This window comes from Ammospiza caudacuta, chromosome 4 (genome assembly GCF_027887145.1).
Source record: "Ammospiza caudacuta isolate bAmmCau1 chromosome 4, bAmmCau1.pri, whole genome shotgun sequence".
Lineage (NCBI taxonomy): Eukaryota > Metazoa > Chordata > Aves > Passeriformes > Passerellidae > Ammospiza > Ammospiza caudacuta.
The window spans coordinates 18,342,362-18,369,690 of NC_080596.1; the positions used below are offsets into that span (position 1 = coordinate 18,342,362).

The 27,329-nt window shown below is 41.5% G+C and overlaps 1 protein-coding gene across 4 annotated transcripts in view; it reads left to right on the forward strand.

The window, feature by feature from the left end:
- Nucleotides 1-23,374: 23,374 nt before the first annotated feature.
- TECRL (trans-2,3-enoyl-CoA reductase like) overlaps nucleotides 23,375-27,329 on the forward strand; it is a 58,709-nt gene continuing 54,754 nt past the window's right edge. For all 4 annotated transcript variants that reach the window (XR_009274660.1, XM_058803655.1, XM_058803653.1 and 1 more), the window contains exon 1: nucleotides 23,375-23,622. Coding sequence is in view for 3 of the 4 variants with exons in the window: in XM_058803655.1 (XP_058659638.1) it covers nucleotides 23,410-23,622 (213 nt within the window). In the remaining variant the exon portion in view is untranslated. The remainder of the gene's footprint in view (nucleotides 23,623-27,329) is intronic.

Below are 27,329 nucleotides of genomic sequence, written 5' to 3' on the forward strand. Positions count from 1 at the left end.
CTTTGTGAGTTCACCTTTGTCTATCATCCAAAGCTTGACCACTGACTTCAATTTGAGCTGTTCTCCCAGTAAAGTGACCAAGTTTTTCAGTCCTCGGGTCTGTGAAGCTCCTTGTCTCCCTTTGATGGTTTCTTGTGCCAGTTCCCCACTGCTTTTGGTGTATTTTGAGCAGCACTTAACCCCAGCAGTCAGTGACACGTATTTATCGCTGCAACAAAGCGTCTCTGCTCTTGTGCCAAACACAAGTAGTCATCTGTCTGGGAGTTGCCAAGGCTTACTACAGGTTGTCATGTAGAGTCAGAGGCTGAGAAAAGAGGACTTGTCAGCTTTACCTTGATAAGCCCATGAGTGTGAAAGACATGTCACATGCAATTTCCATTACAGATATCATCAGGAATCCATGAGAAGCATGAATGAGTGGAAGAGTCAGGCATTCAAAAAATGGTTTGAACTGGAGTCCTTGGACAGTTTCAGGTCTGCCTGCTTTCCATAGGAATCAAGGGGATTCTCAAAATTGTTTTACAAGATCAAAGGAAGATCATCCATTACCAAGTGCATCAAAATAGCAACACAACATTTTCAGATTAACATTCCTATTTCCCCCTCCCCACCCCAAGCAAATAATAAATTATCTCACAGTAAGAAAGCAGGTTTAGTATCATCCAGAAATGTTTTTGAGCTTTTTCCACTTATTTGGGACCATCTTCTTGGCTCACTTAAGAGCAGTGTACCACATCCTCCTTGCTTTTCCCTGTTAATCCAGAGGTACAAGCATCCTCTCCCTTGGTAGTGTAGGAGGGATGTGGACTGCTGGTGCAGTCCAGCATTCAGAGGATGAGAGCACCAGCTGTCCTGTCAATGAGAGATTAAATACTTGCACTGTGGCACCGCTGCCAAGCAGTGGATGCCCCATCCTTGAATTTGGAGGTTCTGTCAGATGAGCAGTCATAATTTGAAGCATTTTGTACTTATATTTGTACAGCAGTTTAACTCATGCCTGAACCAGCCTACAGTGGAAGATGCCATGGAAGGAGCAGGGCAGGCAGTGGGCAAAAGCAGGTTCTGTCCCCTCCAGACACTGCACACGTGCCCCACTGCTGATCAAGGGCCAGCATGCAGCTCAGCATCCTTCTGGCACCAGATGTGAGACTAGCTAGGGGATTGAGGCTCATCTTCCTGAAGATGGGTGTTTGGTAACAGCTGGGACAGATACAGCTCAAATATGTGACAGTGCTTGGTGTCCAGGCACTGACTTTGTTTTAGAAGGTGATTGTAGTTCAGGGAGGAAAAAAGCTTTTGTTACTTGCATTCACACTCTCACACAGCAGGTTCTGCACATGGAAGATGGTAGCAGCACAGCATACTTGCACAGGTTAAAAATACTGCTTCACTTAGGAAAAATAATGTCCTTTTCCAACCTGCACTTAGCTGAACAAGTGAGGTAAGATGTATATAAGGCCTTTCACACCAATGTTACCCGTAGACAAAGTGTTTGTTCATCAATACAGTGCTAAAATAGCATCACTGCAGAAGGTCAGCAGCCCAGTTTCAGGAAATAAAGTCAGATAATGGGTAATTTTGTAAGGCAAGTAGAAGCAAAGTCAGCTTGTGTCAATCAGTGTGAAAATGTAATTTAATTCAGTGCAACAGAAATCAATTTTTTTCTCCCAGGATCTAAGATAACTAAATATCACACAGTCAGCTTAATTAGTTTCTGATATTTGTACAACTTCACCTTTAAACTCTGGAAAAAAAATCCACAGTTGGTGTGTTTATTCTTTGTAATTCCTTTCTGTTCTGCTTTACTGCTTAGAAGAAGGAGACTTACAAAGATTTACTGTGGCAAAAAAATCTTATCCCAAATCAGACTTCCAGCTGGCAGCCAGGAGATGGAATCAATGCTCCATCAGATCCATCAGGCCATCTCTTTAGTATCACTAAGGCAAGCTCAACAAAGGAAAACAGTGAAATATATTTTCTATAGGAGAAATCTTCCTTCCTAGTTAGGATCTCTCCTTTATTTTCCATCACTTAAACTGTTTTAATTCTGCTACTGACAAAAAATAAGTGCCATTATGGCTACAGGATTATTTTTCTGTCCCTGGAATCCAACCTGAAGAAGAGCCCAAAGTCACACAGGGGGAAGTGCTGATTTCAGCCCCCATATAATTAAGGGCAGGTACTCCACACCACAATAAGCACTTCTACAAAGCCATGCTCACCAAAGGAGGCTCCACAGCATAGTGGGGGCCAGATATATCCAGAACTGTCCTGGAGAGAGAGGGGATGGTTGCTTTAGCACAGCTAAGTGCTCCTATAGGTGCAAAGTCATGGTAAAGTGAAAGATGGAAATCTGCATCGTGCAGTGATAAAGATGACTATAACCTCCAGTTCTCTTTAAACTTACCAAGGACAATGGGGTGAGAGCTTAGTTAATCGATCCTGAGGAATCCTTTCCTGCTAACTTTTCCATCAGCAAAAGAATGAAATCAGAAATGATGAAGATGATTCATAGCCAGCAAACAAAGGCAGAGGAAGCTCAAAGTGCAGTTGATTCAACACAGCTTAATTAAAGCAGGCATTGCAGGAGACATTTGAGAATGCCCTCTCACATTTCTTCTTTTTGGAGTGGCTGCATCCAAATTAGATAGGGTCTTGAGGTAAAACTGCTCTAAAATTGAAGGCAAACATCTAGTCACTACCCTAACACTTAGGTACATTGGGAAGAAGTCAGCACTAGTATTTGGGATCAATGTGGTTTTGCATAACCAAGAAGTTAATCCAAGAGGTGAATTTTTCCAGGAAGTCTTGAAAATCTCAAAACTTAAAAGGTTTGTGCTTAATATCTCTACAGATCTGATTTACAGAACAGGATAACTTTGGAGAAAAGTAGTCTGTGCCATAATGGGACTTGGGTTTGTCAGCAGCAGAATTAAAACAGTTTAAGTGATGGAAAACAAAGGAAAAATACCCTCCCAAGAAGAAATACCTCTCTAAGAGAAAATATAGTTTATTTTTACTGTATTTCATTAGTTTAAAAATGTTCTAGTTTCAAACAGTAGCTTTTAAAGTCTAGGATAATTTGCAGTGCACTGGCTTGTCAGAACTTCTGATGAGAGCTTGCCTCTTGACTCTGGTCTAGTTTTGTCTTTTCAGCCTTACTTGCCACTTTCTCTTCCTATAACTTGCTGGGTAAACTACACAGATTTTCACTTTTTCCTGTATTGACTTCTCTCTTATTGTCTGATATCAATAATCTTTCATGAAATTTGGCTGGACTCTGCTACATACAGCTTATTCATGCCACTCTGAATTAAAATTACAGCTCTGTGTGGATTTTCCTTGGGTTAGAAAGACATCCCAAAACTCTAGGATGTTTCACAGCTGGTGAAAAATGGTGTTTATGTGGGAATGGGAGATCTTCCTGTCAAGAGTTAATAACAGCGTTAATTTCTGGATCACTGTGGCTGTACCCACATTTGGCACAGATCAGGGCCAAACATTTAGTGGCTGAGAGCAGAATTGACCTGTGAGATCACTGATGAGACAAATACTAGCACTCATTACAATATTACTAGCATCTAATAATGAAAGAACAAATATGCAGCCCATATGGAAGGAAGGTAGAGAGCGTTATCTGGCTGGGACCTGCTGGTTTCCTGCTCTGGTACTGTCTATGTTAAAATCCTGTGTGTGTGGTGCAGCTTAGAGCAGCCCCAGAGCAGCTTTAAATAATGTGGTCAGTTCTGGTCTGGAGAATCAATGTGTTGGAAGCAGCTTTCTCATAGTCTGCAGTTTCTAACGTGTTAATCGGTCTGCTTTGAGAAGTTGAGAGTGTTCAGCCTGATGTATCTGAAGGCAAAGAACAGGATTTTCTAAAGCAGTCGTGATTAATTTTGGTTATTTAGTAAGACATAGCAAGGAATTGTCTAATTAGCAAATCCAAATATCTGATTCCCTGACTGCTCTTTGGTGAGCATGAAGGGCTGGTTTTTTGCTAGTGTTACTTCCAGTGTGTCTTAAAGGACAGTTTTTATTTTGTTAACCTGCACTCAGGTAATTCTCAGCTCACCATCCTGTTGGTGCTCTGTGGGATAGATGTTTATGCCTGATGGGATGCAAAAAGTGTTCCATTTTAGGGTGGAAGGGTGAGAAGCAGCTACAGTCATCTTTCCAGAAGCCGGCAGTCACGCCACTGTCCCTTCTGTTGCTATTCTGAGAGAATGGGCAGGATGTAATTCCCTTCATCTCACACAGAAATTACTTGGCCATGTTGACATTTGGGGCCCTCTGGGATAGCCCCAGCTACTGACCTGTTTGCTAAACACTAGCTCAGCTGTGTCGGCTCTGTCGAAAACCATTTCCTGGCATTTGTGTTTAGCTCACACTATTTTGCAATAACCCCGGCTGTGATTATTTTCTTTCTGGAGGAAAATAATCACTTTACTTAGGCAACTGAAAAGCTGAGTGTTAAATGCTTTTCATGTCTTTTATCAGCACTGTGAGCCTGCCTGCTTTGCTGTGAGGAGCCATTGCTGCTGGTAGCAGGCCCATTTGTCACGCTGCACATCCGCAGCCTGTTTGTCGGCGCTTTCCAAGGAGCTGCCTGGCACAGAGTGACCTCTGAGCACTCTGGACTCTGGCACTGCATTTGTGCTCAGAAGCAGAACTCAGAAGCACAGTCCCTGGAGCAGCAGAAACAGCAACATCTGCCTTGGGCTGTGAGGGAAGCTGAGTCCTCTGAGACACAGAAGCCTGGAGCTATTTCCTTCTGTCAGCTATTCAACTGAAGTCACTGGGAAATTACTGAGGACAATACATCAAATTAGAGAGATCAGTTCTGCACCTCATGACAGCACTATGCAGCAGTCATAGTTCCTTCAGTAGCAAGCAGTAAAATTACTTCCAGGCAGGCCTGCAATTCTTTGAATTACATGTGCTCCAAGCACCATAGCCAAGGACTCGTTTTCTGTTTGCACAGCAGCTCTAGCACTACTAGATAAGAATTCAGATTGGAGGACTTCAGCTTTGTTCCTTCACTTCTGCACTGTAGACATCTGTAAACATCACAGGTGTCCCCTACATCTCCCCTGGTTATGCCATTGCATTTCAGAGGTGGCCAATCCCAAATGCTTAAATGGTGCACACTCCAAGGAGATTTGTTTGGGGCTTACGTTTTACTGAATGAGATAAACAGACCTGAGAGTCTGTGATTCAAAAAGACAGACAAAAGCATTGAAGTCGAGAAAACCCACAAAATTATACATGGAAGTGAGATGAGTTTCATTAAATGGTATTTTTCCCAATGATTTTTATTAGAACCATCCACACCTATGCAGCATGGAAAGAAAATACTGAAGGAGACAGAGTCTACTGTCTGGATAGCAGTCCAGAATTAGACATTGGCTTGCAACCTGCTTGGAAAAAGCCAGTGGCAATCTGGGTTGCCTTTACACAAGAACCCTGGTGCACTCTTTTCTTGAAGGTTGTGCTGAGTCTAGGCATTGTGTCATCAGCAGGGAGAGGTCAGAGCTGAAAGAGAAAAAACTGATGAGCAGATCGTTGACTTGGAATGACAACTTGTACAGTGTGAGAAAGATTAAAAGTTCTGAAGTGATTTATGCCAGCTGATGATCTGAGCTGGCTAGTTTAGTTTTGGCCACTAGCCAACCTAAAGGGTGAGAACAGGGCCCAGCGGTCTGCAAATAACTGAAGGCTATTAAATACCAAGGAGGAAATTAAATGATTTAATGAAGCACACAAAGGTGCAACTAGAAGTACTTGGACTTAATTAAGAAAGGGAAAATTGTAAATGAGAATCCAGAAAGCTTCTTGCTAATGAAATATAATGGTCTGAAAATCACCTTTGCCTGAGACTTAAAACTGGGTGTGACAGAATACAAGTGTCTTGAAGGTTGAGAAATTTATAGTGTGGTAAATTTATAGTGTGGTAAATTTATAGTTGCTTGCAGCCTTGGGCTCAACCATGTGCATCTTACCTTTAGCATGCCATCATGTATGTTTCAGGGTCGTACAAAACCACAATATTTTTTTCCACCTTTTATGTGTATCTGTTCCTCTCTCTTTTGGAAAAGAAAAACCCATAACCCAAACCAGCAAACAACTCTAACCCAAAATCTCATACCAAGGTATGCTTAATAGAGAGCTGGTTTTATGGCTAAATGGACAAAAGTGATGATAACTATGTGGAAGAGTAGCCAGGATAGTCCTTGCCCAAATTCTCAGATTAAGATGTCTTCTGAGCTGTCTCAAAATTCTTAGAAAATGTCCACCCTGCAGTGAGGGCGGTGCAAAGAGACTGTGCAGTCTCAGGTAGGAGAAAAACTTGAGTTTGCCTGGAGCATTCAGGTACCTCTGTGATGTAAAGAAGAAATACAGAATTGCTGCTGCTCCCCTTACATTCAAACCAGGCAAGAGAAGTGACATTTCCATTTCTGAACAAACTGTGAATCAGTAGCTCAGGTATTTGAGAGACAGAGATTATTCTGAATTTGCTAAAATGGCCACATCTGAATTTATTTCACAGCTCATTAGGAAGCTGTGTATAATAAATTACACAGCATGTTATGTTCAGCTAACCTGCCAGCTCCCTGGTTTGTTTTATGCTCTGGGCTGCTGAGTGTGAATAAGCAAATAGTGCCTATTCGACCATTGTCTCATTGTGCAAATGACAGACAAAGCCACTTGACAGAGAGGTTTTTTCCTTTCCATCAACCCTAAAGTGGTTTCTTGCAAACCTAGAGGTGATTTTTCTGTGCTCTACATCCATGAGGGCTGCTTCCAGTTGATAAGAAAGGACATGTTAGCAGGAGGACAGAGCTACCTAAAGGCAGGAGGGTTTATTTTTCTTTCCTAATTGTTGCTTACAGGGATGCTCCTTTCTGCCCCATACTTTACAGTGACAAGTGGGCAGGATTTCCAGAGAGGCTAGAGATGTCTTGTAGACCTCAAGGACATGCTGGACAGAGGCTCAGCATCACCATTTTGCTATTCCCGTGGGGCTGTGGTTTCATTTTTACTTGACTATGCAGTCTCTGTGAGAAGGCACAGTTGCTTATGTGGGGGATAGCAAAGCAGGAGAAATTTCTTTATCATTTTTTTAACCAATTCAGCTGTCCAAAGGAGAGGGTCTTCTTTCCTTATTTTTCTTTCCTTTTTTTCCCCTTTGTTTATTTTTTTCCTTTTTTTTTCTCTCAGTATTTGAGCCCTGCTCTTATTTTTGCTTAATTTTTTCCCCCCCTTTTTTTTTTTCACAGTTATTATCCCAAATAGTCTCTGTAGAGCAAGAAAATATTACATTGACTTCTTTGGTGCTTCCTAGAAAAGAATAACTCATTACAGGGACTAGTAAAAATCCCCCAAATTTCTATTTCTATTTCTATTTCTATTTCTATTTCTATTTCTATTTTTTTTCTATTTCTATTATTTCTATTTCTATATCATAATTATATTTATATTTATATGTTTGTATTTCTAATGGTATTTATTCTTTCTCATAGCAAAAGCTTTTCATGATGAAGAGAGAGCTTTGGGGAGATGTCTCACTGTGGTGTGTTTCCCTTTTCTGTCAGTACCATCCAGGATAAATTTTTATCACAGGCTAGCTGTTCCAGGACATAATGACAGCTGTGGGAGATTGTGTGGGGACAGTTCCTGTTTTCTGTTCTGGCACGTTTGCATTAAATCTGGTCTAAATACAAAACTATACTGATGGTCTATATAAATTTCCCAGCTGGTTTCATTTAATCAACCACATCCATGAATTTGATATGTATTTTACATTGGAGAGGGCTTTATCCAGTGTTCCAGGAGGTAAAGGGAAAAAAAAGCCAACAATTATTGGATAGTCTTATCTCATATAAGGAGTGTCATGTGAAGGAAATAAGTATGTCTTTACTAAGTCAGGTTTCAAACAGAGAGGATTGGTGCTCAGATGGACTCAGGTTCTTCCACGAAGTAAGTCACAGAGTAGACTTTAATTTCCAGGCTGGCATTAAAGGATCAGTGGCTTTCACAGGTACATGAAAGCAATACACAGGTGTTAAGGCACCTGAAACTAGTTGCTGCATTTTTAAAATCAGCCACTTCCAGCTGCTGGGATGAGGTCGGGCTTTTTTTAGCTGGTGTGGTTGTGTGGCAGACCAGTTTGTGTCCTGTGCCAGCATTTGGGGGCTGTAGGTGCCTTGCAGCAGGCAGGAGCTGTGAGTATAACCTGAGGCAGGCTCTGCCACGCTGCTGCTTCACCAGCTGTGGCCAGGGGGAAAATTGCACTCAACTTCTTTATGTGTGTGCTGATGGCAAGTGCTCTGTTGGAGCCGGGCACTGGGGCTAAGAAACCTGTCTTTATTCTTCTCTGCAGCTGGTAACACAACTAAACAACATCCCCTCCCTCACAGGTACACCCAAACAGCTCTGCCGGCTTCTGATGTTGTCTGGCACTGACCTAAGTAAAAGGTGGAAACAATCTGCTCTGTGCAACAGAATAGAGGGATTTCCATTTCCCTGAAACCGTGCATTTCACCTTAATTGCTTTCCTGTAATAATACAGAGATATGGTGTTGGCTTTGTATGAATAATTCAGGGCAGTAAAATGATAAAGTTATCAACAGAAGATGGCTTACAGTGATTATTTAATGCAGTTCATAGATATTTCAAAGACAAAAAGACATATCTGCAGGTGGAATGTGACATGCTACACTGAGAATGTGTACAAATGTATTAATGCTATTACTGGGGTAGAGGAAAAATAAGAGTCAGCTGAAGATAGTGAATAAAACATTTTTATATTCCCCGAATGTACGCTATTGTCTTCCAGTAAATAATGAACAAAAGATCTCTGCAAAATTCAGATAATCTCTTGTGCAATTGGTACACTATATTTTATGAAAAGGAATGGGAAGGCTGGAAGAACAGGGTTCTTTTCTGGTGGGGTGGTTAATAAATGTGGCAGTATGTGAGCAGCAGCAATTTATAAGGGGGCAGATTTTATGGGTGGGTTGCATGTAATCAGGGGGTGCTGGGGCTTTGCATTAGAAAACATGCCCTGTGTGCAAAAGCTCTTCTTTCTTTGTTCCCCTTATTCCCCCAGTCCCCCCGCTCTGCGGAGGAGCAGCTGAAGGCAGCTTAAAAACAAAACCTGAAATGTTACAGCCCTGAGCTGCCGGGATGCAGTTGTGTTCTGTGCTGCCTCTCGAGCCCAAGTTCACACTGGAGCTGGAGGAACTGAGGGAAACAACTGGTTGGAGCAAAACTCAGTGGCTACTGAAAATCTGGCTACTAAAATCTCCTGACAGCTTCAGCAGTGCTAGCAAGTGTGAGCTGGGGTGAAGGCAGCCCACATTTCCCCAGGTCACCAGTCCCCGTGGTGGAGCAGCCCTGTGTGTGCTGCCCACTCAGGGGGCACTGTGGGCACAGTGGCACAGCCAGCCTGCTCAAGAACCTTGAGAACTGCTTAGCAGACCAGCCAAGACTGAAAAGATGAAGGCTTTGAATTTTTAGGGGTGAGTCTCAAGCCACTCTTAAGTTTGGACCACAGTTTGCTTTATGTAAATGGCTACAGTAGGTTCTGTTTACCCTTGGGAAGCGCCACTAGAGATGCGCCTCTGAAATAAGCTTGAAGATTTCTTCTGTATCAAATTGCCTTGTTAAATATGTCTCTTTCAGTCCCTTTTTTACATTCCTCCCCTTTTAAAGTGAGCCAAAGAGGAATCTTTACAGTCTCAGAGAAAAAGAAAAAGGTCTTAAATTAATTCTCTTTTTCCTCCCCATTTTATCACTCTTTATGCTATTCATTTACCTGTTTACTATTAAAATAACGATCTGATGGTGGCATTACTTGGTGGAGTGATATAGATATGCTAAGTGGAGTGTGACAGATGAATTCCATAATTTGAAAGCCTGCTAGCTATGAGGTAGCAAGCAGTGTCTTTTTTTTCTGTCTTTATTGACTATTAAAGTGCCACTTTGCAGCTCGTGCTGTTCCAGTGACATGGTTTTCCAGGCACAAAAGTCCTGGGCTTTTTTTATGAAAGCTAAAATCTTCCCATCTGTGTTCATGTAGGCTGTGTAATAATAGGATAATTTGTTCAGACCAGAGAAAATAGTTTGTTTTGTTAAGAAAATGGCTTTTCATTACCTTCCTAGAATTTTTTAAGTATGTAAATTAGAACCTTGCATATTAATTGCAGGGCATTCAAGTGCCATTGGCATTGTTTCAGTGTACCTGTGCCAGAGCTGCTGCTGGCCAGGATGTGACAAGGCAAAGGGAAAGATATGAGCTTGTATGAATACAGCTGGTCTGAGTGATCCTGATGGGAAATCTGACCACAAATACTTAATTCCCTTCTGTGATTACTTTCTGGTCTAATTACTTTGAGAGAAGATAGAATGATTGTCTTTTCAATAAGCTGACATGGTTTTTAGATTGGAACTGTAAAGCATTTTTCTTCAGTGGAGGTTTCCATTTTAATAGACTAGGAGTGCTTACAAGCTCAGCTTATCTCATTTTGGCTCAGTTCAGTAACAGCTGAGGAGTAACTTCATTAAACATGTGCTGTGTGGCAGGGGAACTTTGCTTTGCCAAAATCTATGCTTATTGTGAAGTATATTATTTTAACAAGGGAAAGCTAGGATTTCATTATACATTTATTCCCATAGTAAAGATAATTGTATCTGTCTCTCATACAGGAACTTTCATGGACCTTAAGAAACATGAATTAAATTTGACTTAGCCATTTAATCTGCAGAAAAATGATAAATATCCATATTTAAAAATCAGTTCTCAAAGTAGGCTGTGATTTTATAGTTGTATCTGCTGTTAAGTGGACTGTGTGTGGGGAAAGTGAAAGACCAGATCCTGATCTTAGTTACCCCCTAAGGAGTCTCAATAAATGTTCTGGGGCTGACAGATTTGTGCAGATGTTTCCATAATAAAGACCTTGTCTCAAGTGTTGATGTTGGAATTCTGACCTTGTCCTTCCCTCTCTGGTAGCAGGTGTTCACGTGAGAATGGGGTAGTAACTTCAACAGGAGTCCTGAGCTACAGGAAGGCTTTTTGTGCCTGAAATCCAAGGTGCAGTTTCTGATTATGTGCAGCTTGGTGGGATCCTTGCCTGCCTCTTCTGAGATGTCTGCTAGCCCCAGGATTTCAGCCATGCAGTGACTGAAGCAGAGCAGGAAACAGAGCTTTCACTCCTTGTGAGTTTCTAGTGGTGGGCATCTAGGAGGATGTTCAAAGAGCCTGACCTCAGGTGGGCAATTCCATGGAAAAGGAAAAGGTTGTTTTTTCTCAGGCCTGATTCAGGTGCCTTGATTTACCTTCTGTTCACTGTGTATGTAGGAAAGGTATAAAATGCAGTTTCCTGTACTGGATGGTGTGAATAGCTGTATTTTATTAATTTCTAGGCCAAAATAATCTGGATGAGATAACTGAACTGAAAACTCTTTAAACCTTCTATGAAAAATCCTTTCCTTAGGATTTTTCCTCCTGAGAAGCCTCAGGAACAAAATCTAAACAATGGTTACCTGCTACTGTGGAATGCAACAGGTGCATCTGTGATTGGTCCATGTTGGGTGTTTGTAATTAATGGCCAATCACAGCCCAGCTGGCTCGGACACAGAGCCCGAGCCACAAGCCTTTGTTATCATTCTTTGCTATTCTATTCTTAGCTAGCCTTCTGATTAAATCCTTTTCTTCTATTCTTTTAGTATAGTTTTAATATAATACATATCATAAAATAACAAATCAAGCCTTCTGAAACATGGAGTCAGATCCTCGTCTCTTCCCCAATCCGAAAAGCCCTGTGAACACCGTCACAGCTTTTATCCCATAAAAAGTTAGTATCTCTTTTAGGTTTCACTATATTTCATTTTTGAAGTGCTTTATTTGATTTTAATCAAGGACACGAACATTTTGGTGTTATTCAAGCAAAACCAAGTCTTTTCTGGTTGCTGCAAAGAGTTTAATCTCAGTTTGTGTTGTTCCAGAGCTCAGCCTCCAGGTCCCTGTCCACTGAGCCCCCTGAGGCCTTCAGTTTTTGGTAAATTCCCTCTGGCCAAATGCCCAATCCATGCTAATGCACTTGCTGTGATTTTCAAAATTCTGCCCAGATGGTCCTTTCCTCTGGAATAGTTTGTGATGCTCAACCTCCCATTTTCCTCAGGGGAGAAATATATAATTTAATTTGTGGGTTTCAGTAGTCTTACTAATGACTTTCTGCTTGTTCTGTTGTTTTTAAGTAGTTACAGATGCTTCATTGGCACTTTTATATTGTCCTGCATTGTTTCCATCAGTTGGTGGATTTCAGGAGGGAGAGATGTAAACTGTGCTTCAGCTTCTCTGAGACAAAGCTGACAGAGCTATTGAAAATGAGGCACAGGCTGCTGTTGAATATTTTGCCTTTCTGAGTTGCATTTTGCAGGAGAGAGCTGGGAAAGTAAATTCATGAGAGAAACTCCTGATTCTGAGATGCTTGTCTCTCAAAGTCCAAAGGGCATCAAGCAGGAAACCATTAACTTTTGGCTCAGAACTTGCCCTTTAGCAGCACACAGAGCATTATTAAAAAGCAAACTCTAAGGATTTTGCCAGTGAGGATGTCTGACTATTTCTTTATCAGCATCTCAGCAGTGCTGGTGGAGGTGTGGGCCTGAGGAGCTCAGCCTGGCTCCAGCCAGAGTGTCCCAATGGCGACAACTCCAGCCTGTGCATCACCTGCAAGAGGGCACCTGTGGCATTCCTGGGGCCTCTGGTGTTCTTGAAAACCCCTCTCTGTTTAGGAGTGTTTCAAAATGGAGTTATAATAAAAATTATAAAAGCAGAACAAGTAGGAATTATTTTATCCTCACCTTGTGGTAAGCTGGGCAAAAGAAAGATAGAAGGCTGCTGTGTTCCTCTTCTGACAGTCTTTTTCACCCTTGAGAGCTACAGCTAGCTGAAAACAGAAATTTTTTCTGGGAGTAACATCAAGAGAAGTTAATTCTTTTTGTCCCTGTTCATTAAAGCTGCATTTTTATTCTTGATGAAGAACCAAGTAACTAAGTTTAAATGGGTATTAGTCTGCTAAGGGAGTGCTCTGAAAGAAATATTTTGAGGTGGAGTTTGTGGTTTTCTCTAGGTAGGTGGTGTCCTGTGCTTAGCTTGCTTACAACAAGCTGACACCAGTGGTCAGACAGCTTTCCTCTAAGAGCTGTGAATTCAAATGTGCAGTTAGAAATCTGAAACTTTAATAACTAAACCTACAAAGACAGTGATCAACTCTTTAAAAACGTTTCTTTCCTTGTTTGTTCTTGGCTGTTATGATTTTGCATGCAAAATCAGCTTTGTTTTAATGCCACTCCCAGATCCTCTGTATGAACAACAGCAAAGCAGGTTCCCTATCTGAAAAGAAACTTGCAGGCACAGCCAGCTGTTCCTGGGGCTGACACACCACCAGGAGCTCAGGCACAAAAACCTGGAAACTGCATGGACTCAGGTATACAGCATCTCTGCTGCGTGTCTGTGGTCTGGTCTCAGGGAAAGTTGCATCAGGAAGCAGCTGGAGCAGTGTTTTTTGTGGTGGCCACAGCTGCCTGCAGCTCTGCAGAGGAAGAAGAGGGACACTGTGAAGGCACAGTGGGGCTGTCACACACGCACAACCTGTGACCCTGGTCAGCTCACTACCCCCTGTCCTTTCAAATGCAGCCATGCTCCAGCCTCCTGCTGGAAGATAGCACAGGTAAGCCAGGGTTCTTATTAATATTAAAAAAACCAACAAAAAACCAACAAACAAAAAAGAATTTATGTATCTCATTAGATTGTTGTACTTAAAATAACTGCATCAAGTCCCACTAAGCAGCTGTGGATATTCCCATCCCACCATTTTATTTCTAGCCCTGGAGAACTGCAGATGTGACACTGAATCTTCTTTCATTTTACCCTTTGTATATGAACTGCACCTTCAGCCTTTTAGAGTACTCCCTACAGCTGGGCATAGAGAGAGGGCATTGTTTCTAACCAGGGGCTTTATTTTACAGCATTTTTGAAGCTGTCTGGGGAGCTGAGTTGCTTTCTGCTACAGGAACTCATCTCATGGTGAAGCATGTTGATATCTTACCTATAATCCTCAGTGTTGCTTCCCAGACTGTTAAATGTCAGGGCTCTCCTTGTCACACCTATCTCTATGACCTTGCCCCCAAGATGTCAATGGAAATTGCAGAAATGCCTTACACAGACAGTTGTCAGCCCAGGAACAGCATCAGCTTGTTTGTTTGTTTGTTTGGGGTTTTGTTTTGTTTTTTGTTTAAAAAGCAAAGATAATTTTGACAGCTGGATGTAACCAGGTGGCGGCTGTCCTGCCATGGCTTGCAGGCTGGCTGCAGTCACTCCTGACAGAGCTGTTCAGCGGAGCTCAGGCTCCAGAGGTGTTGAGCTGTTGTCCTCATGTGCCAAGCAACAAGTGCTGCTTGTTGGCAGCCCAAGCTCCCATATCAGTTCTGTCAAGCTTTTTAGAGCCCACCATGGCAATCTTTTGCTTTGCTTGCCTCTGGAGCCAAACTCCTTATCAGTGAGATGTCACTTGCTAACTAATATAAGCTGCCTCCAGCCTCTCCGCTTTTGACTTGCTGCAGGACAGGGGAAACCTGTGTATTCAAAGTTTACACAAATTAGTGCATTCTTCCTTGCCAGCTGGGCTGGACAGAAGAGCAATTTTTACATTAAAACACTTCTGTGGCAATGTTGGTGTGATAAAGCAAAGTGTGGATAAACTGGGTTATGCCAGCAAAAATTCAGTAGGAGTGGAGGTGATTCACTAGGAGTGGAGGTGATTCACAAGAAGCCACAGAGGCATTTCTGGAGCTAACAGTACCACTTTCCTTGGAGCTTAAGCTTAACTTCCTGTTCTTTTCATCTTGTTCCAGGTTGCTGCGTGGTATAATACCATTACAGAGATGAAATGCACTCTTGTTTGTGCCTATGTTTATTTCTGGTAGCCAGCAATGGAAGAGAGGGGAGGCCTTGAGCTCACATGGGCTCCATCCTCTCGTGCATGGGAGGACGCCCTGATGTTGTGCTGAGGTTCATTGTGTCTGTGGGCAGCTATCATGTTTAGGCACGAGAAAAACTGGCTTTTGAGAGAGCCAACTCTCATGGGTCAGCATGACACACAGGGGTGTGCTACTGGGCTCCCCATGGAGCCCCCATGTTGAGAGTTTTTTGCAGGTTGAGGAGTTTTTGCAGGACAATGGCCATATTCAGCCGATACACAATCCAGCCTGCTTGTAATAATGGACAATGGACAGGTTCACAAACAATGAATAATGGACATATTCAGAAATGGGGTCGGTATATCCTTGAAAGGGATTCAAGAAGAAGAGTCATCAGGACTCAGCAAGTTTGTCAGCAAGCTTGGGAAATTGAGCCATGAGTGGGCCAGACAACCACAGCAAGACGCGTGAAAAATTGGATGATCCAATCAGCATTCTGTTTTAAACATGTGAACAGCTAGGATTAACCAATCATGTATTAACTAGAGATGCACAGACAGTAGAGATTTATTATAAATATAGTCTTTTTAGGGATAATAAATTTGGCTTCACTGGATCACATTGGTTATGGTGTGATGTTCCTGAACCTCTGCACCCCACACCAGCACTTTCTGTGGTTCTGTCAACACCCCCTGCGAAAGGCAGATTTTATTTCAGGGCACGTGGTGTCTCCAGGTGCTGTGAGGATGGCAGGTTTGATGAGGTGGTAATCCTGAGCACACGAACCTGCTCAGTTTGAGGCAGTAGGTCAGTGGCATTTCCACCTCAGCCTGCTGCCAGCAGAACTGCCTGGCTCAGCACTGCTTCCCATGCTGGACCAGCCCCCAGCCCCAGCAGAAAAGTGATCTGTCCACAGGTGAGGCTTCTTCCTGCTTCTGAAGTGTGAATGAGGAATGGGTTTCTTGCAGTGCCTTAAATAGGATAGATTTCCTGCACTGGTGAGGAGAATGTGATTCTGATGTAGGCTTGTCAGAAATAATGGTCAAAACAGAAGGCACTAGCACAATACTCAAATTGGGGCAGGGTCACTTTTTTATCAGGGTTGTTACTGGGAATGGTAGTAGTCTGGGCGCAGAAGAGCCTTAACAAGAGAAAGAATTAAAGAAAAATATTGCATTTCATTCTGATGAGCATGCTTGCTTCCCCCCTAGATTTTGCTTCATAGAAACATTTTACAAACGTTTCAAGTCTGAAATAACCTAGCACTGAACAACAGCTGTAATGAAATAAATAAGGTCCTTTTTTTGTTTACTTGTCTAATTCTAGTTTCCAGTAATTTTACTGTTTCTCAAAATTATTCAGCTTTGAAAGAAAAGTGTCACAAAAATATGTTTTAGTCACAAAATGATTGTAAAAAAACCTGATAATTTAGCTCAGGGACTGAGACTGAGTATTAAAAATGTCATAATAAATGGGAACTTTTCTGGAAACTTGAAAGTTTGTGAAAGAAGGAGGTTATGCTGACAGATGTTTCAGAAACCTAATTAATGAAGCCCTGAAATGAAAAAGACTGAGAACAGTTTGGCTCCTTGTATGAGAAGAAATACCACGTAGCATTTCAAAAGCAATGAAAGACCAATCACCCCAAGAACTTCAGACAATAAAGAAAGATTGTAAATTGGAGTTAGGTTTCTTTTTGTCATTATAAACTTTTAAACATATCTCTGGATAGAACTGTCTGAAAGAGTGTGATTATATTTTGTGGCAGTTACTGAGCTTTCAGGATTTTATACATTCTACATTAGCAAACAAGAGCTTTTGAATATGTTAACGTCAAAATTGCTTCTTTAGGAATCTGTAGGTGTTCTAATCAAGGCTGTTCTTCCCTCCTACTGGTCAGAAATTATTGAAGAGATCAGATTGTTCTGAACCTCAAAATCTTTTCATCCAAATGAGTAAATGTTTTTGACTGCTTCAGTGTCACTGAAAAATGCATATTTGAACAACATTTTTTCCCCCTGAAACTACTCCAAGTGACTCCAACTTCATCTTGCATGTAATAACTTTGCCCAAATGAAAGATGCACCTAATCTCAGCTGTAAGAACATGGATTTGCCAGTTCTGTACTGCTGCCATTTATGAAAAATGGCTTTGCCTTACTGTATTCCTTTTCATTATCCTTACTTAGTGGCTGATCAGCTTCCAATAATGTGGTTACTTGATCTTATCCTGTGAAATCACAATCCATTATCTCATCAGGGTATGTTCTCAGAGGGGGTTTTAAAAAATACTGTCAGTAATACCTGTTCTCAGCTGAAATTAAGTGAGGGCATGGAGTAAGCTTCACTGCTGCAAAGTGCAGGGTATCAGCGCCTGTCCTCCATTAATCTGCTCAGCCCTTTCTCTTTACTCTGTGAAGTGACACAGTGTCACAAAGCCACAATGAAATCTGTGGAAACTTGCTGTCTGCCCATGCTTTGAGGAGTCTCACCCACCCAGATGTTTGACAGCTTTGCTGCTGGGCAAAGAGTGGCAGGGAGCTCAACCCAGTGGCTTTCCTCAGGTGCACAAAGCCTGTCGTGGAGAGCTGAAATAAAGGCAGACATTTGCAAGCCAGTTTCTAACCTCTGTTAATTGAGGTGCCATTTTATTAGGCAGAATTGATGATGCAGTGAGGGGAGTCACACTACATTAAGGCAAATGTATGAAAGCACTTATTGCCACTGCGAGGCAAAAGCAGCTTGAGGACATGCTAAAGGATGAGTGTAATGCTGTAGGGGAAATTCTGCAGGTAAAGGTCAGTGCAGTTTTTCTTAAAAATAGTTCTTGGACAAGTTTGGATGACTTTTTTTGTCTGATTTCTAATGATGCTTTCTAATCTTTGCCTCAAAGAAGCAATGGGGTACAAAGCATATTGACTGTGCAAGGACTTAAATATGTAGTGTGCTGGCCTCCCTGTCTTCCTGCAAAATGCCAAGACTAGCCTAGAAATCATAGACTCTCTTTTGAAATTAAGGAAAAAAATCTTTTTCCTTAGGCTTTTTGAAGTCAAGTTTTCAGATGTTCCTGTGTGTTTAAAAGGGCTGGCTACACGTTTACCTGAGTGAAAGAGTATGACAAAATATCTAAGTTTTAAAAAAAGACTTTTCACATAGCCATGTACTTCCAGATGCATAGAGGAGAAGACCTCATGCCTCAAATAATGGAATAGCCCAATTTCCACTGTTTTCATGTAAACAAGAGTTGGAACTTCACAGCTGTGAATATGCTATTTATTGTCAGTGACCTTAAAAGGCTGGTCACTTTTGAATATTCATTTGGGTCTCTTCATCACCAGGAGCTTCTTCTGGGGCTTCTTCCTTACTACAGTCCTGCAGCTGCCTGTTGATATATCCTGCCCATCATCAGACTTGAGTTCTGTGTCAGGCTGTACTTATTTTGGTAGAGAAGTAGGTGTGTGTTTGTGTGCTACAGGGGCTGGGGGTGGAGGTTTCACTGTGTTCTGCTTGCAGATAGAATTACTATCCTGTATTTCAACTTTGCTTATTTCCCTTGTGTCTCTCGTGGATGTCTGTGGGGATTAAAACAAACACTGCCTTTGGATTTGATTTGTGCTGTGAATTTGCTTCTAATTGGCACCACCCACACCAAAGTTTAAAGTCAATATTTTCAGTTTTCAAAGCCAGGAGAATAAAACCAGGCTACTACAGTGAGATTTTAAACAACTGACAAAACGTCATTGGTCTGGTCAGTGGTAAAAGCTCCTGCAGGGACAAGGTGGGCACTGGAGATCCCAGGGCTGCTCCTTTGACTCTCCCTTCTCACAGCCTCTGAAGGATGTGGCCTGAGGCTTGTGGCCATGTAATGTTTCCATTGCACAGCTCACAGGGTCAGCAAGGTTGTCATCTGTGCTGAGGAGCCCTGCCAGTGCAGCTGGAGAGGAGGAACATGGGTGTATATCACTTTTACCCTGGCCCCTGGCTGGTGGGGTTTAGTCCTGACTTCAGCATTATTTAAAATAGCTTTAGGATTGTTTAGTGTTAGTCAGGACACTCTCCTTCTGTGCCTTTCTCTTGTCCACTATTTAATTAAGAAACTTAGCTTCAAGAAAGAAAATGAAATTACCTGAGTTGTTTTAGTAGGAATCCTGTGGAGCTGCATCTAAGTGGCATTTTTGTGTGCAAGCATGTAGATAGAATGTTTTAAATTGATTCTATGACTTCTGAGGTAGGAGTGTGCAGGCAAATAAATGCCAGAGGTTCATGTACAGTGGTTTTTGCTGGTATTTTTTTTTTTCCCCTATCAGGCAGGCTCATGCCTAAATTGTATTTCTGCAATGCTTCAGAAATACATTCTAGTTGTTGTTTAATTGCTATGAGTAGCAGAATCAAACCAAAAATTTAAATGCAGTAGCCCCCCAAGTAATCTGGTAAATCTATTCCTAAGCTCTCTGCCAGATGAAGCCAGAAGCCAGACACACAAATTATTGTCAGCGTTCTTCCAAATAAGCAAATTAGATCAGGTTCTTAAATCCTTTCTTGGACAGCTCAATAAAAATGCACTGGAAGAGCAGCTCCACACCCCTGCCTGGCCCTTAGAACATGAAATCTGACAGGGAGATGTTAACAGTGGGGTTAGATCGAGCACAATTCCAGGTGTAAGGGCTGCACAGCTGCTGGGAAAGGTGTGAGCCCAAGGGCCATGTGAACACACAGGTGCAGATCTCCCTCCCCAGCAAGACAAATGGCACAATCTCCAAAAATGGCACACTGAGGTAAGTGTGTCCTTGGCAATCTGCTTTGTTTTAGATTCCATGACCTGTGGTTCTGAACCCCACATACTCTGGGCTCTGGAGCTGTGTGTCTGTCTGTGGGAAAGGAATAACCCTGGTCCTGCCAAGCATTCCAAATGTGTGGGATAAAAAGGTGCCATGTGAGGGGCTGCTGACAAGCATCTGGGCTGACAGAGGTGACCCTCTGCTGCTGACTTAGCAGCTGACATTCTGCAGGCTGAAAGGAGATGGCCAATTCACTGGGGAAGGAGGAGCTCAAAACATCACCAGAGATGAAGAGGAACTTCAGAAGCGCCTTGCCCCAGCTGGGATCTTTTGAAATCCCTTTGTGCCAGGCTGTCTCCAAAATGCAGAGTGCAAGAGAGCCTCACACAGGGATGCCATGTGGAATAGGGAGGGAAAAGTAGGAGAACAGCAGCTCCCCCAACACCTCACAGGAAATCAATGTCAAAAGCAGAAACTGAATGTTAAGTCTTAGCCCCTGACCAGTGGTTTGTTGCCTATTTTGTCATGACCAGCACAGGCTGATGCTTGTTTCCATATATTGATTAGAAGGGTGCAAAAAATCCTTTAGAGGTGTAACTTTTTTTCTGAAAATATCATCAGTTGTATTAACCAGGCTGTGTGATTTGGGGGCAGGCATTCTCTTCCTCCTCAAAAAAGTGCATTTTGGAAGGAAGGCTAAACCAAGTGCCTGCCTGTCTCTAGAACAGCTCATGTGAGCTGAGTGTCGAGGGAGGAGAGAAGGCAGAGCCACACTTGGAGAAGAGTGATGCCCATTCTTGTGGCCCCTCCAAAATATCAGCCCCTTATATGGCCTGAACCTCAGTGTGAGTTGAAGCTGTCAGAGATGATTTAATTTTTGCTGAGTGCTCTTTGACTCCTCTCAGAGTCCCAGAATGAAGCTGAGGTCAGGGGCTGGGTGGCTGCTGGCTGCCAGCCCTGCCACAGCCCTGGGGACAGCACCTTGTAGTGTGTAATGAGGATCAATAAATCTCACCACAGGGCTGATCACTTATGTGCTGGGACTGCCCATCTCCAGTGCTGAGGGCTGAGATGAGCCACAATAAAGGCATTGAAAGGAAAGATGTGTATTCTGTCCAGTAATTAATGTTTCCCTTCCACACAGAATGGGCTGGATGGCTTCACACTGAGCTGGAACATCCAAACCCATTGATGCCATTTCAAGGAAGTGTAGCACTTGTTACAATAATGGCAAAACCATCACAGCTTTTATTCATCTCCCTTTTTGAGCTTGGGTTATCACTGGTAACTCTATCCCTGATTATTTTTGGTAGAGTAGTTCTCATCCACCTTATATGCAAGCATTGCATTTGCTGCAGTCTGATCCTAAATCCATAATACAATAGAGGGAGGAAAAGAGCCAGCCACCTTTAGGGAAGCTCTCCCAATTAATGTCACCAAAGTGTTTGGGTCTGTAAAGATGGTTGTTCATCAAAATATTAAAATTGCAAATGATTAGCTTGGATTGCAAAAAATAGGAGTATATTTTTGTAAGCATTTTCCTGGAACTGATTCAGATATTCAGGCATTCATTGGTCAGTAATAAAATTCTGATCATTTAAATGTCTGCAGTAAATCAAAAGCTTTTTTTCTCAGCAGCAGCAGCTCAGATGTTATAATTTTAAGTGTTATAAATATACTTGCAGTAATGACTGTAACACCAGTTCCTTTATATACACAGAAATTAGCCTTGATGATCAATATTATTCTTTATGGGTTTTGAATTGAAATAAATTTAGAAATATATTAATATATGCTATTACAGCTCACTTATTCATATAAATCTTACAGCTAAAAGGGGATATTGTATCAGTTTGTCTCATCCCTTGTACAGCAGTTTGTACAGTTTCTTTAGAGTAGCACATACAAATAAGTGTATCTAACACTTGGATTTTAGGACCTGTGTGTTCTGTGGTGTTTAGGTAGCTGTTTTTAGCAAGACCCTTACAGTAAGACAATATAATTTGCCATTCTCCCTGTTGTGACTAGCTTATACCAAAATTTCTGCTTGCTGTATTGACTCCCCCAAGGTGATGGCTGCTTGAACTCCTTTCCTTTAACCTCAGAGACAGGTGAATTTCTTTCATATGATATAATCAAGTCTAACTGCTTTTTTCCTGTAGGTGCTGGCTTGTTCTGCACCAATGCCAAGACACTAGCTGATTTCAGTGTAGTCAAAATTTAATCCTGTTTTGCTTTTTTTTTTGTAGTAGGGGATCAATATTGTTGCACACCTGCATTCCCCCAGTCTGTGCTTTCCATTAACAAATCCAGGGAGGGCATTCCAAGGCTGCAAGGCATCACCAAGCAGTGGGGGCTTTTCTCTCAGTCTAGGCTGCTTCAAAATTTGTTATGTCATGTGGGCATAAAGCATCTTAGCTATGAGTTGGAGTTAGCTCCTTTAGTCAGAACTATGGCTAAAGAACCACTACATTTTCTCTAAGTTATAGCAGAATTAGAGAAAAGAGACCTGTTCTGTTTCCACCCTGCATCCCCAGAGTGGGGATTGTGTGGTGACTTTTACTTTGTGGAAGCTTTTTCTCACTTAATTAATTTCCTCAGTGTAGCAAACCCATATGATTTTTGTAAGAGTGATTGTAGTTTTCCCTGGATTTTACCATGGAGAAATGTATTCAGAATTTACGCTGTGGAAAGAGCTGTCTGCAGAAACTCATGGTGCCCTTCTAACACTGTAATCCTAGGCAGCCCAGGGAAATTTAGGGAGAATTTCAGGATGGAAAAGTGCTGCTAGTTCTGTTAAATCCTATTAAAAAGCCATACATGGAGAAATGAAGTTTAAACAAGGCTTGGGGAAGCTGCTTCAGAGAAAAATTGCTGTTTTATGTAGTCTTTATTCTTACCATTAAAGCTGCTTTTGTTTTGTTGCAGACTTGTATTGTAAAACTTTTCAGGAAAGAATAAGAAAGTAGTGAAATGATCCAAGCCCTGAATGAATGCCTTTAAGGTTATAATTTCCATTTCTTCAGTTGATTTTCCCTGGCAGAACTGTAAGGAAAGCCAGGGAAAGGTATTAAGTACCAGAAAATCCATAGTGCTAAAGCCAAGCAGATGTTTGCAAGTATCCCCTAAATTGTGCTGATAAGCATGATTTTGCTCATGCTATTTTGTTAGTAGATATTTCTAGAATAGATGGCATCTGATGATGATTATTCTAGAACAAGTGACATTTATACCTATATATGTGTGTGTGCATGGACATTTTAAACATCTGTCTCTGTAGGTAACAGTGGGATTTACTACACTCATTTCTGGTTGCTCCTCTGGGGCTCTGGAACTGATATCTGCTAATAGGGAATTTCAGGATGTCTTGTTTCAAATGCTGGTTTAAATAAAATGAAAAAAAAAAAAGAAAATAAGAAAGGAGCAGCAGCATCAACACAGGACATCACGCTAGCAGATTAAATATAGGCATGGCTTACAGAGCCATTGTTTTCACTCCTGCTAAATAAGCCAGCACACTTCAGATGGAATGCCACTTGACCTTTTGTGTCTGGCCGCTCCGTGGCTGTATTTAACTGCAGCAGGGAGGACACATTTTCCCCTGGAACTGTCCCCTGCTGATATGAGGATCGCTGCTGCCGGGGCTCAGCATGCTCCAGAGGCAGAGCCGGGACCCCGCAGCCCATGGAGCAGCTCTGCCCATGGCTCACAATGACTCTCGCTCCTTCCTCAACCTGTCCCAGCTGGTGCTCTCTGCTGGCCAAATCAAACCATCGCCGGCGCTCAAGCATTCGAAAATCACCTACTTTGAAGTAGAGATTGTTGATGTGCAGAGCAAGAAGCAGATCTGCATTGTGGACAAGGTGAGTGCGTTATCCCAGCGCGCCGGGGCTGCGCCTGGCTCACATGGTGCCGCTCTGCTTTCGGCGTGCTGTGGTCTTGCTCTGTAGTGGAAGTACTTTCATTCCTTTCTCTGGGAGTCACTAAGAATTCCTTGTGAGTCATAACCCTGGGCTGCTCTTCCCCAGGATTTTTACAAATAATCCTGCACTGGTTTGTTTTAGACCTCTTGGCAGCTCTGTGGGCTCGAAGTTCCGTCCCTGGGCTGACTCTTGACACTTAGATCACAGTGTCTATTTCAGAGCACGGTACTTAAACATTTGTTTCAGAATGGATACTCATTTTTAATGCATTTGTAAAGCCTACCATCTCTGCAATGCTATGAGTGCTTGCTGATACCTAAATGTACTCAGCTCTGCCCTGCTTATTAGACTGGCTGGACCTGGAAATTTAAACAAATTTTCATTTAAAACAAAACAGTCTTAGCTAAAAGACTGCTAAAAGAGGTGTTTTGAATTCCTGTTCGGTTTGTTTGTTTGTTTTAATATGTGAGTAAAATATAAACTACAGCCAAATTACATAATTAGGATGAGAAGACTGGGTAGAATGGAAGTTCATGAACTCATAAAAAACAGCTAAAAATGCTTCATAAATATTTTCATCACAGTTTCCATGAGTCATTGTCCCTCAGTGAAAGAGTTGGTCTCTTTCATGCCTTGAAAATGGGAATCCCAATCTATTTAGCCTATGGAGTTTTCAGTAAATTAGTGGTGTTTTCTGACTTACTGTTTCTCTAGAAAAAAAATTGCCTTATTGGCAACAGCTGGAACAGGTAGATAAGTTTGCTTCAAATGTTCAATTTCATGCCTTTGAAATATGCAGGGTAGAATACTACCAGATTTCCAGTGTTCTTGATAATTTAAAGGGTGATTTTGCAATTTGTGTTCCTAGTTAAAGGTAAATGTCTCATTTCTTAATTCTTAATGGGGCAAAATAATTTTTGCTATTTTTTCTAACCTAGCCAAAGAGGAAACATGCACAAAATGGTCAAAAAAGTAAGATGACTATTAATAACAATTCTGATGGTAGCGTTCACATTACTTTATTGAATGATATTTACACAGTTGTTAGTTTATCTACATACATTTAGAATTGGGTTTTGATCAAAAGAAAGACAAATGTGTTTCTTATCTTGGGCTTTCCTATAATGCCATTAAAATACGTGTAGTACAGAAACAGCATTAGGCAGAGAGCCATGGTTCAGGAATCCTTGCATGCTGCTGGGATGATGCCAGACCTGTGTTTTAATCTTTATTCTGAGTTTTTCTGACCCTGAAGATTTTCTACACCTGCTCCAAACCATGGACTCTGCCCCTGTAGTGGTGAAAAGAGAGACATGAGTGGTAATTGCTAAGTACTCTTTATTCAGAGGTAAAATACACACAGGGTAGCAATAACAGCTGCAAGTCTCTGCTCAGAAACAGAAATATATGTTCAATTTACATGGCCAGAAGTATGGGTTTTTAAAAAAATATTTTTGGCACAGTATCAAGGAATTGGTACAGGTACAGTACAAGGCTGAGATTTCCAAGACTGCCTAAGGAATTTGGTTTCTGAATGCTCATTCACTTGGCTGTTTAAGTCACTTTATTTGCTGTGATAATCTCTAAGCCAACCCTGAAGTTTCAGAAGTTGAGTTCCTTGCTTCCATGAACACTTGTTGGTATTGGTGAACTTAATTTCAGTTGGTTGTTAGAGCAAACAAGACACTGGTGTACTGGATTATGCATCATTTTCTGTTTAATTAAATATAACTGGTACAGGCCCAACAGGACACTTCTAATGCCTGTTTCCTGTTTGTGAGATGGTTATGATTAACTTAATTTCTTGGGTTTGCATGTAATTACTGCTTGCCAGAAGAGGAGAGAATAGGAACCATAGATTTTAAAATGCATGTATTTAGACTCTTATTGCATATTGCTAGTCATTCAAAATATTATAATTTAGCAAATGCATTTGTAATATTCTCAGATTAATAAATCTGAAGGGGAAAATTTTATTATAATGGCAGAGAGAAGAATCCCTTCTTTCTCCACCCAACAGAAACTCAGGCAGAGTGACTCAATGCTTAAGGCTCTGTGATTAAACACCAGGAGCTGCTTCCAAGAGGTTGAGTTTCTCTGAGATCCTTGCATGTGCCTGTGAATCCCATTCAGATTAATGGGAGCTCTGTAAAGTCTGCAAAATTATGGTACATTTAACTACTTCTGGCATTTAGCAAGAAATATTTTCCTGTCCTCAATGCAGTATCAGGAATTTATAAAAGGTGAGTTTGGCTGTTTCATTTTGAGAAATCATTTGGCATCAATCCAAAAGTTTTGAACCTGGCACAATTAATTCTCTGAATTAATTATACATTTAAAAAGGAAAAATGGCATTATTTGCTTTTGTTCTCTTTCCTATCTTTTATTTTTTTGAAGAATCACTCACATATATTAAATGGTTATTATAAGTTCTTGGTTGTCCTTAACTTCAAGGAACAGAATAAATACATATTTGTTTTTTAAGCCTTTAAAACACACTCACATCATATTGCAGGCTTTTCCACAACAGGAAAGACAGAAAAAATAATGAAAGAAGCAGAATAAGAGAAAAATCCCAGAGATTTTGGTCTCATAGTCATCTCCTGCAGGAGCTGGGTTTGGAGGAAAATGACCTAATCTTGCAAAACTTAAATTCACATGAGTCAGCAACAGTGGCAGCTTATTTTGCACATGCAAGCTGTGAACATGAAATTCTTTATAGGAGTACAATTTCTTTTATTTAATATTGTCAACCTGCTCTGGGGACTTTCTCTGCTATGGCTATGACATTATGCAAGTAGTTTGGTGCACACGAGCTTTTCCAGTGAGCTACTTAAAGAATTTAGAAGAGAAATAATAGCAGTGTGAGATCTTTTCCCCCAGATTTGCTCTTGAAATTAATTCTGAGGTGATGTGCCATGGAGGAGAGGCTTCTGATTTTGGAGGATGGGGAGGAATCACAAACCAGCTTCAGGTTTTTTTATTTCCCCAGTTATCCTACAAAATGTCCCCAAACTAGGGGAAGTCTCCAAGTAGGGAAAGTTATTTAAACTTAGGCTACAAGTGTATTTAAAAGCAGTGTATAAATGCTCAGAGGAGGTGTCTTGGGACAAGGCACTGAAGTTTTGAGGAGGTGTACAGTCCGCTTGCTGCTCCACACGCTGCCCATGGCAGGACAAGAGTTCAGGTGTCAGGGCCACTTTGCAGGACACCATCCTGGGTTTTCCTTCTTTTTTCCCCACTCCCCAGAGAGGCAGATCCAGGAGAGGATGTTTCTGAGCAGAAGGGCTCTTACCGAAGCAGCCAAAGGCAAACGCCTCACAAGAGCTGGTGCCTGAAAGCCACAATTAGAAAAATTTAGCCAAGAAATTTGGCCCATATTTTGACAGTCAAGGGATGGTGAGCAAGAGTTGAGTGTCTTGTGGGCCAACATTCAGCTCTTTACCATGCACAACAATACTGCATTTGTGTGAAGATATTCTGTATCTGAAACATGAAACATACATGTTTCTTGCTCAATGAATGAAAGAAGTATTTAGCAAGGAATAAATCTCTTCTTTGGTCAGTGTAAAAAAGCAGATGAGCCTGGATAATCAAAAGTCCCTTTTTTCCTCACAATTTATTAATTTGTATGGATGAAATTCCTA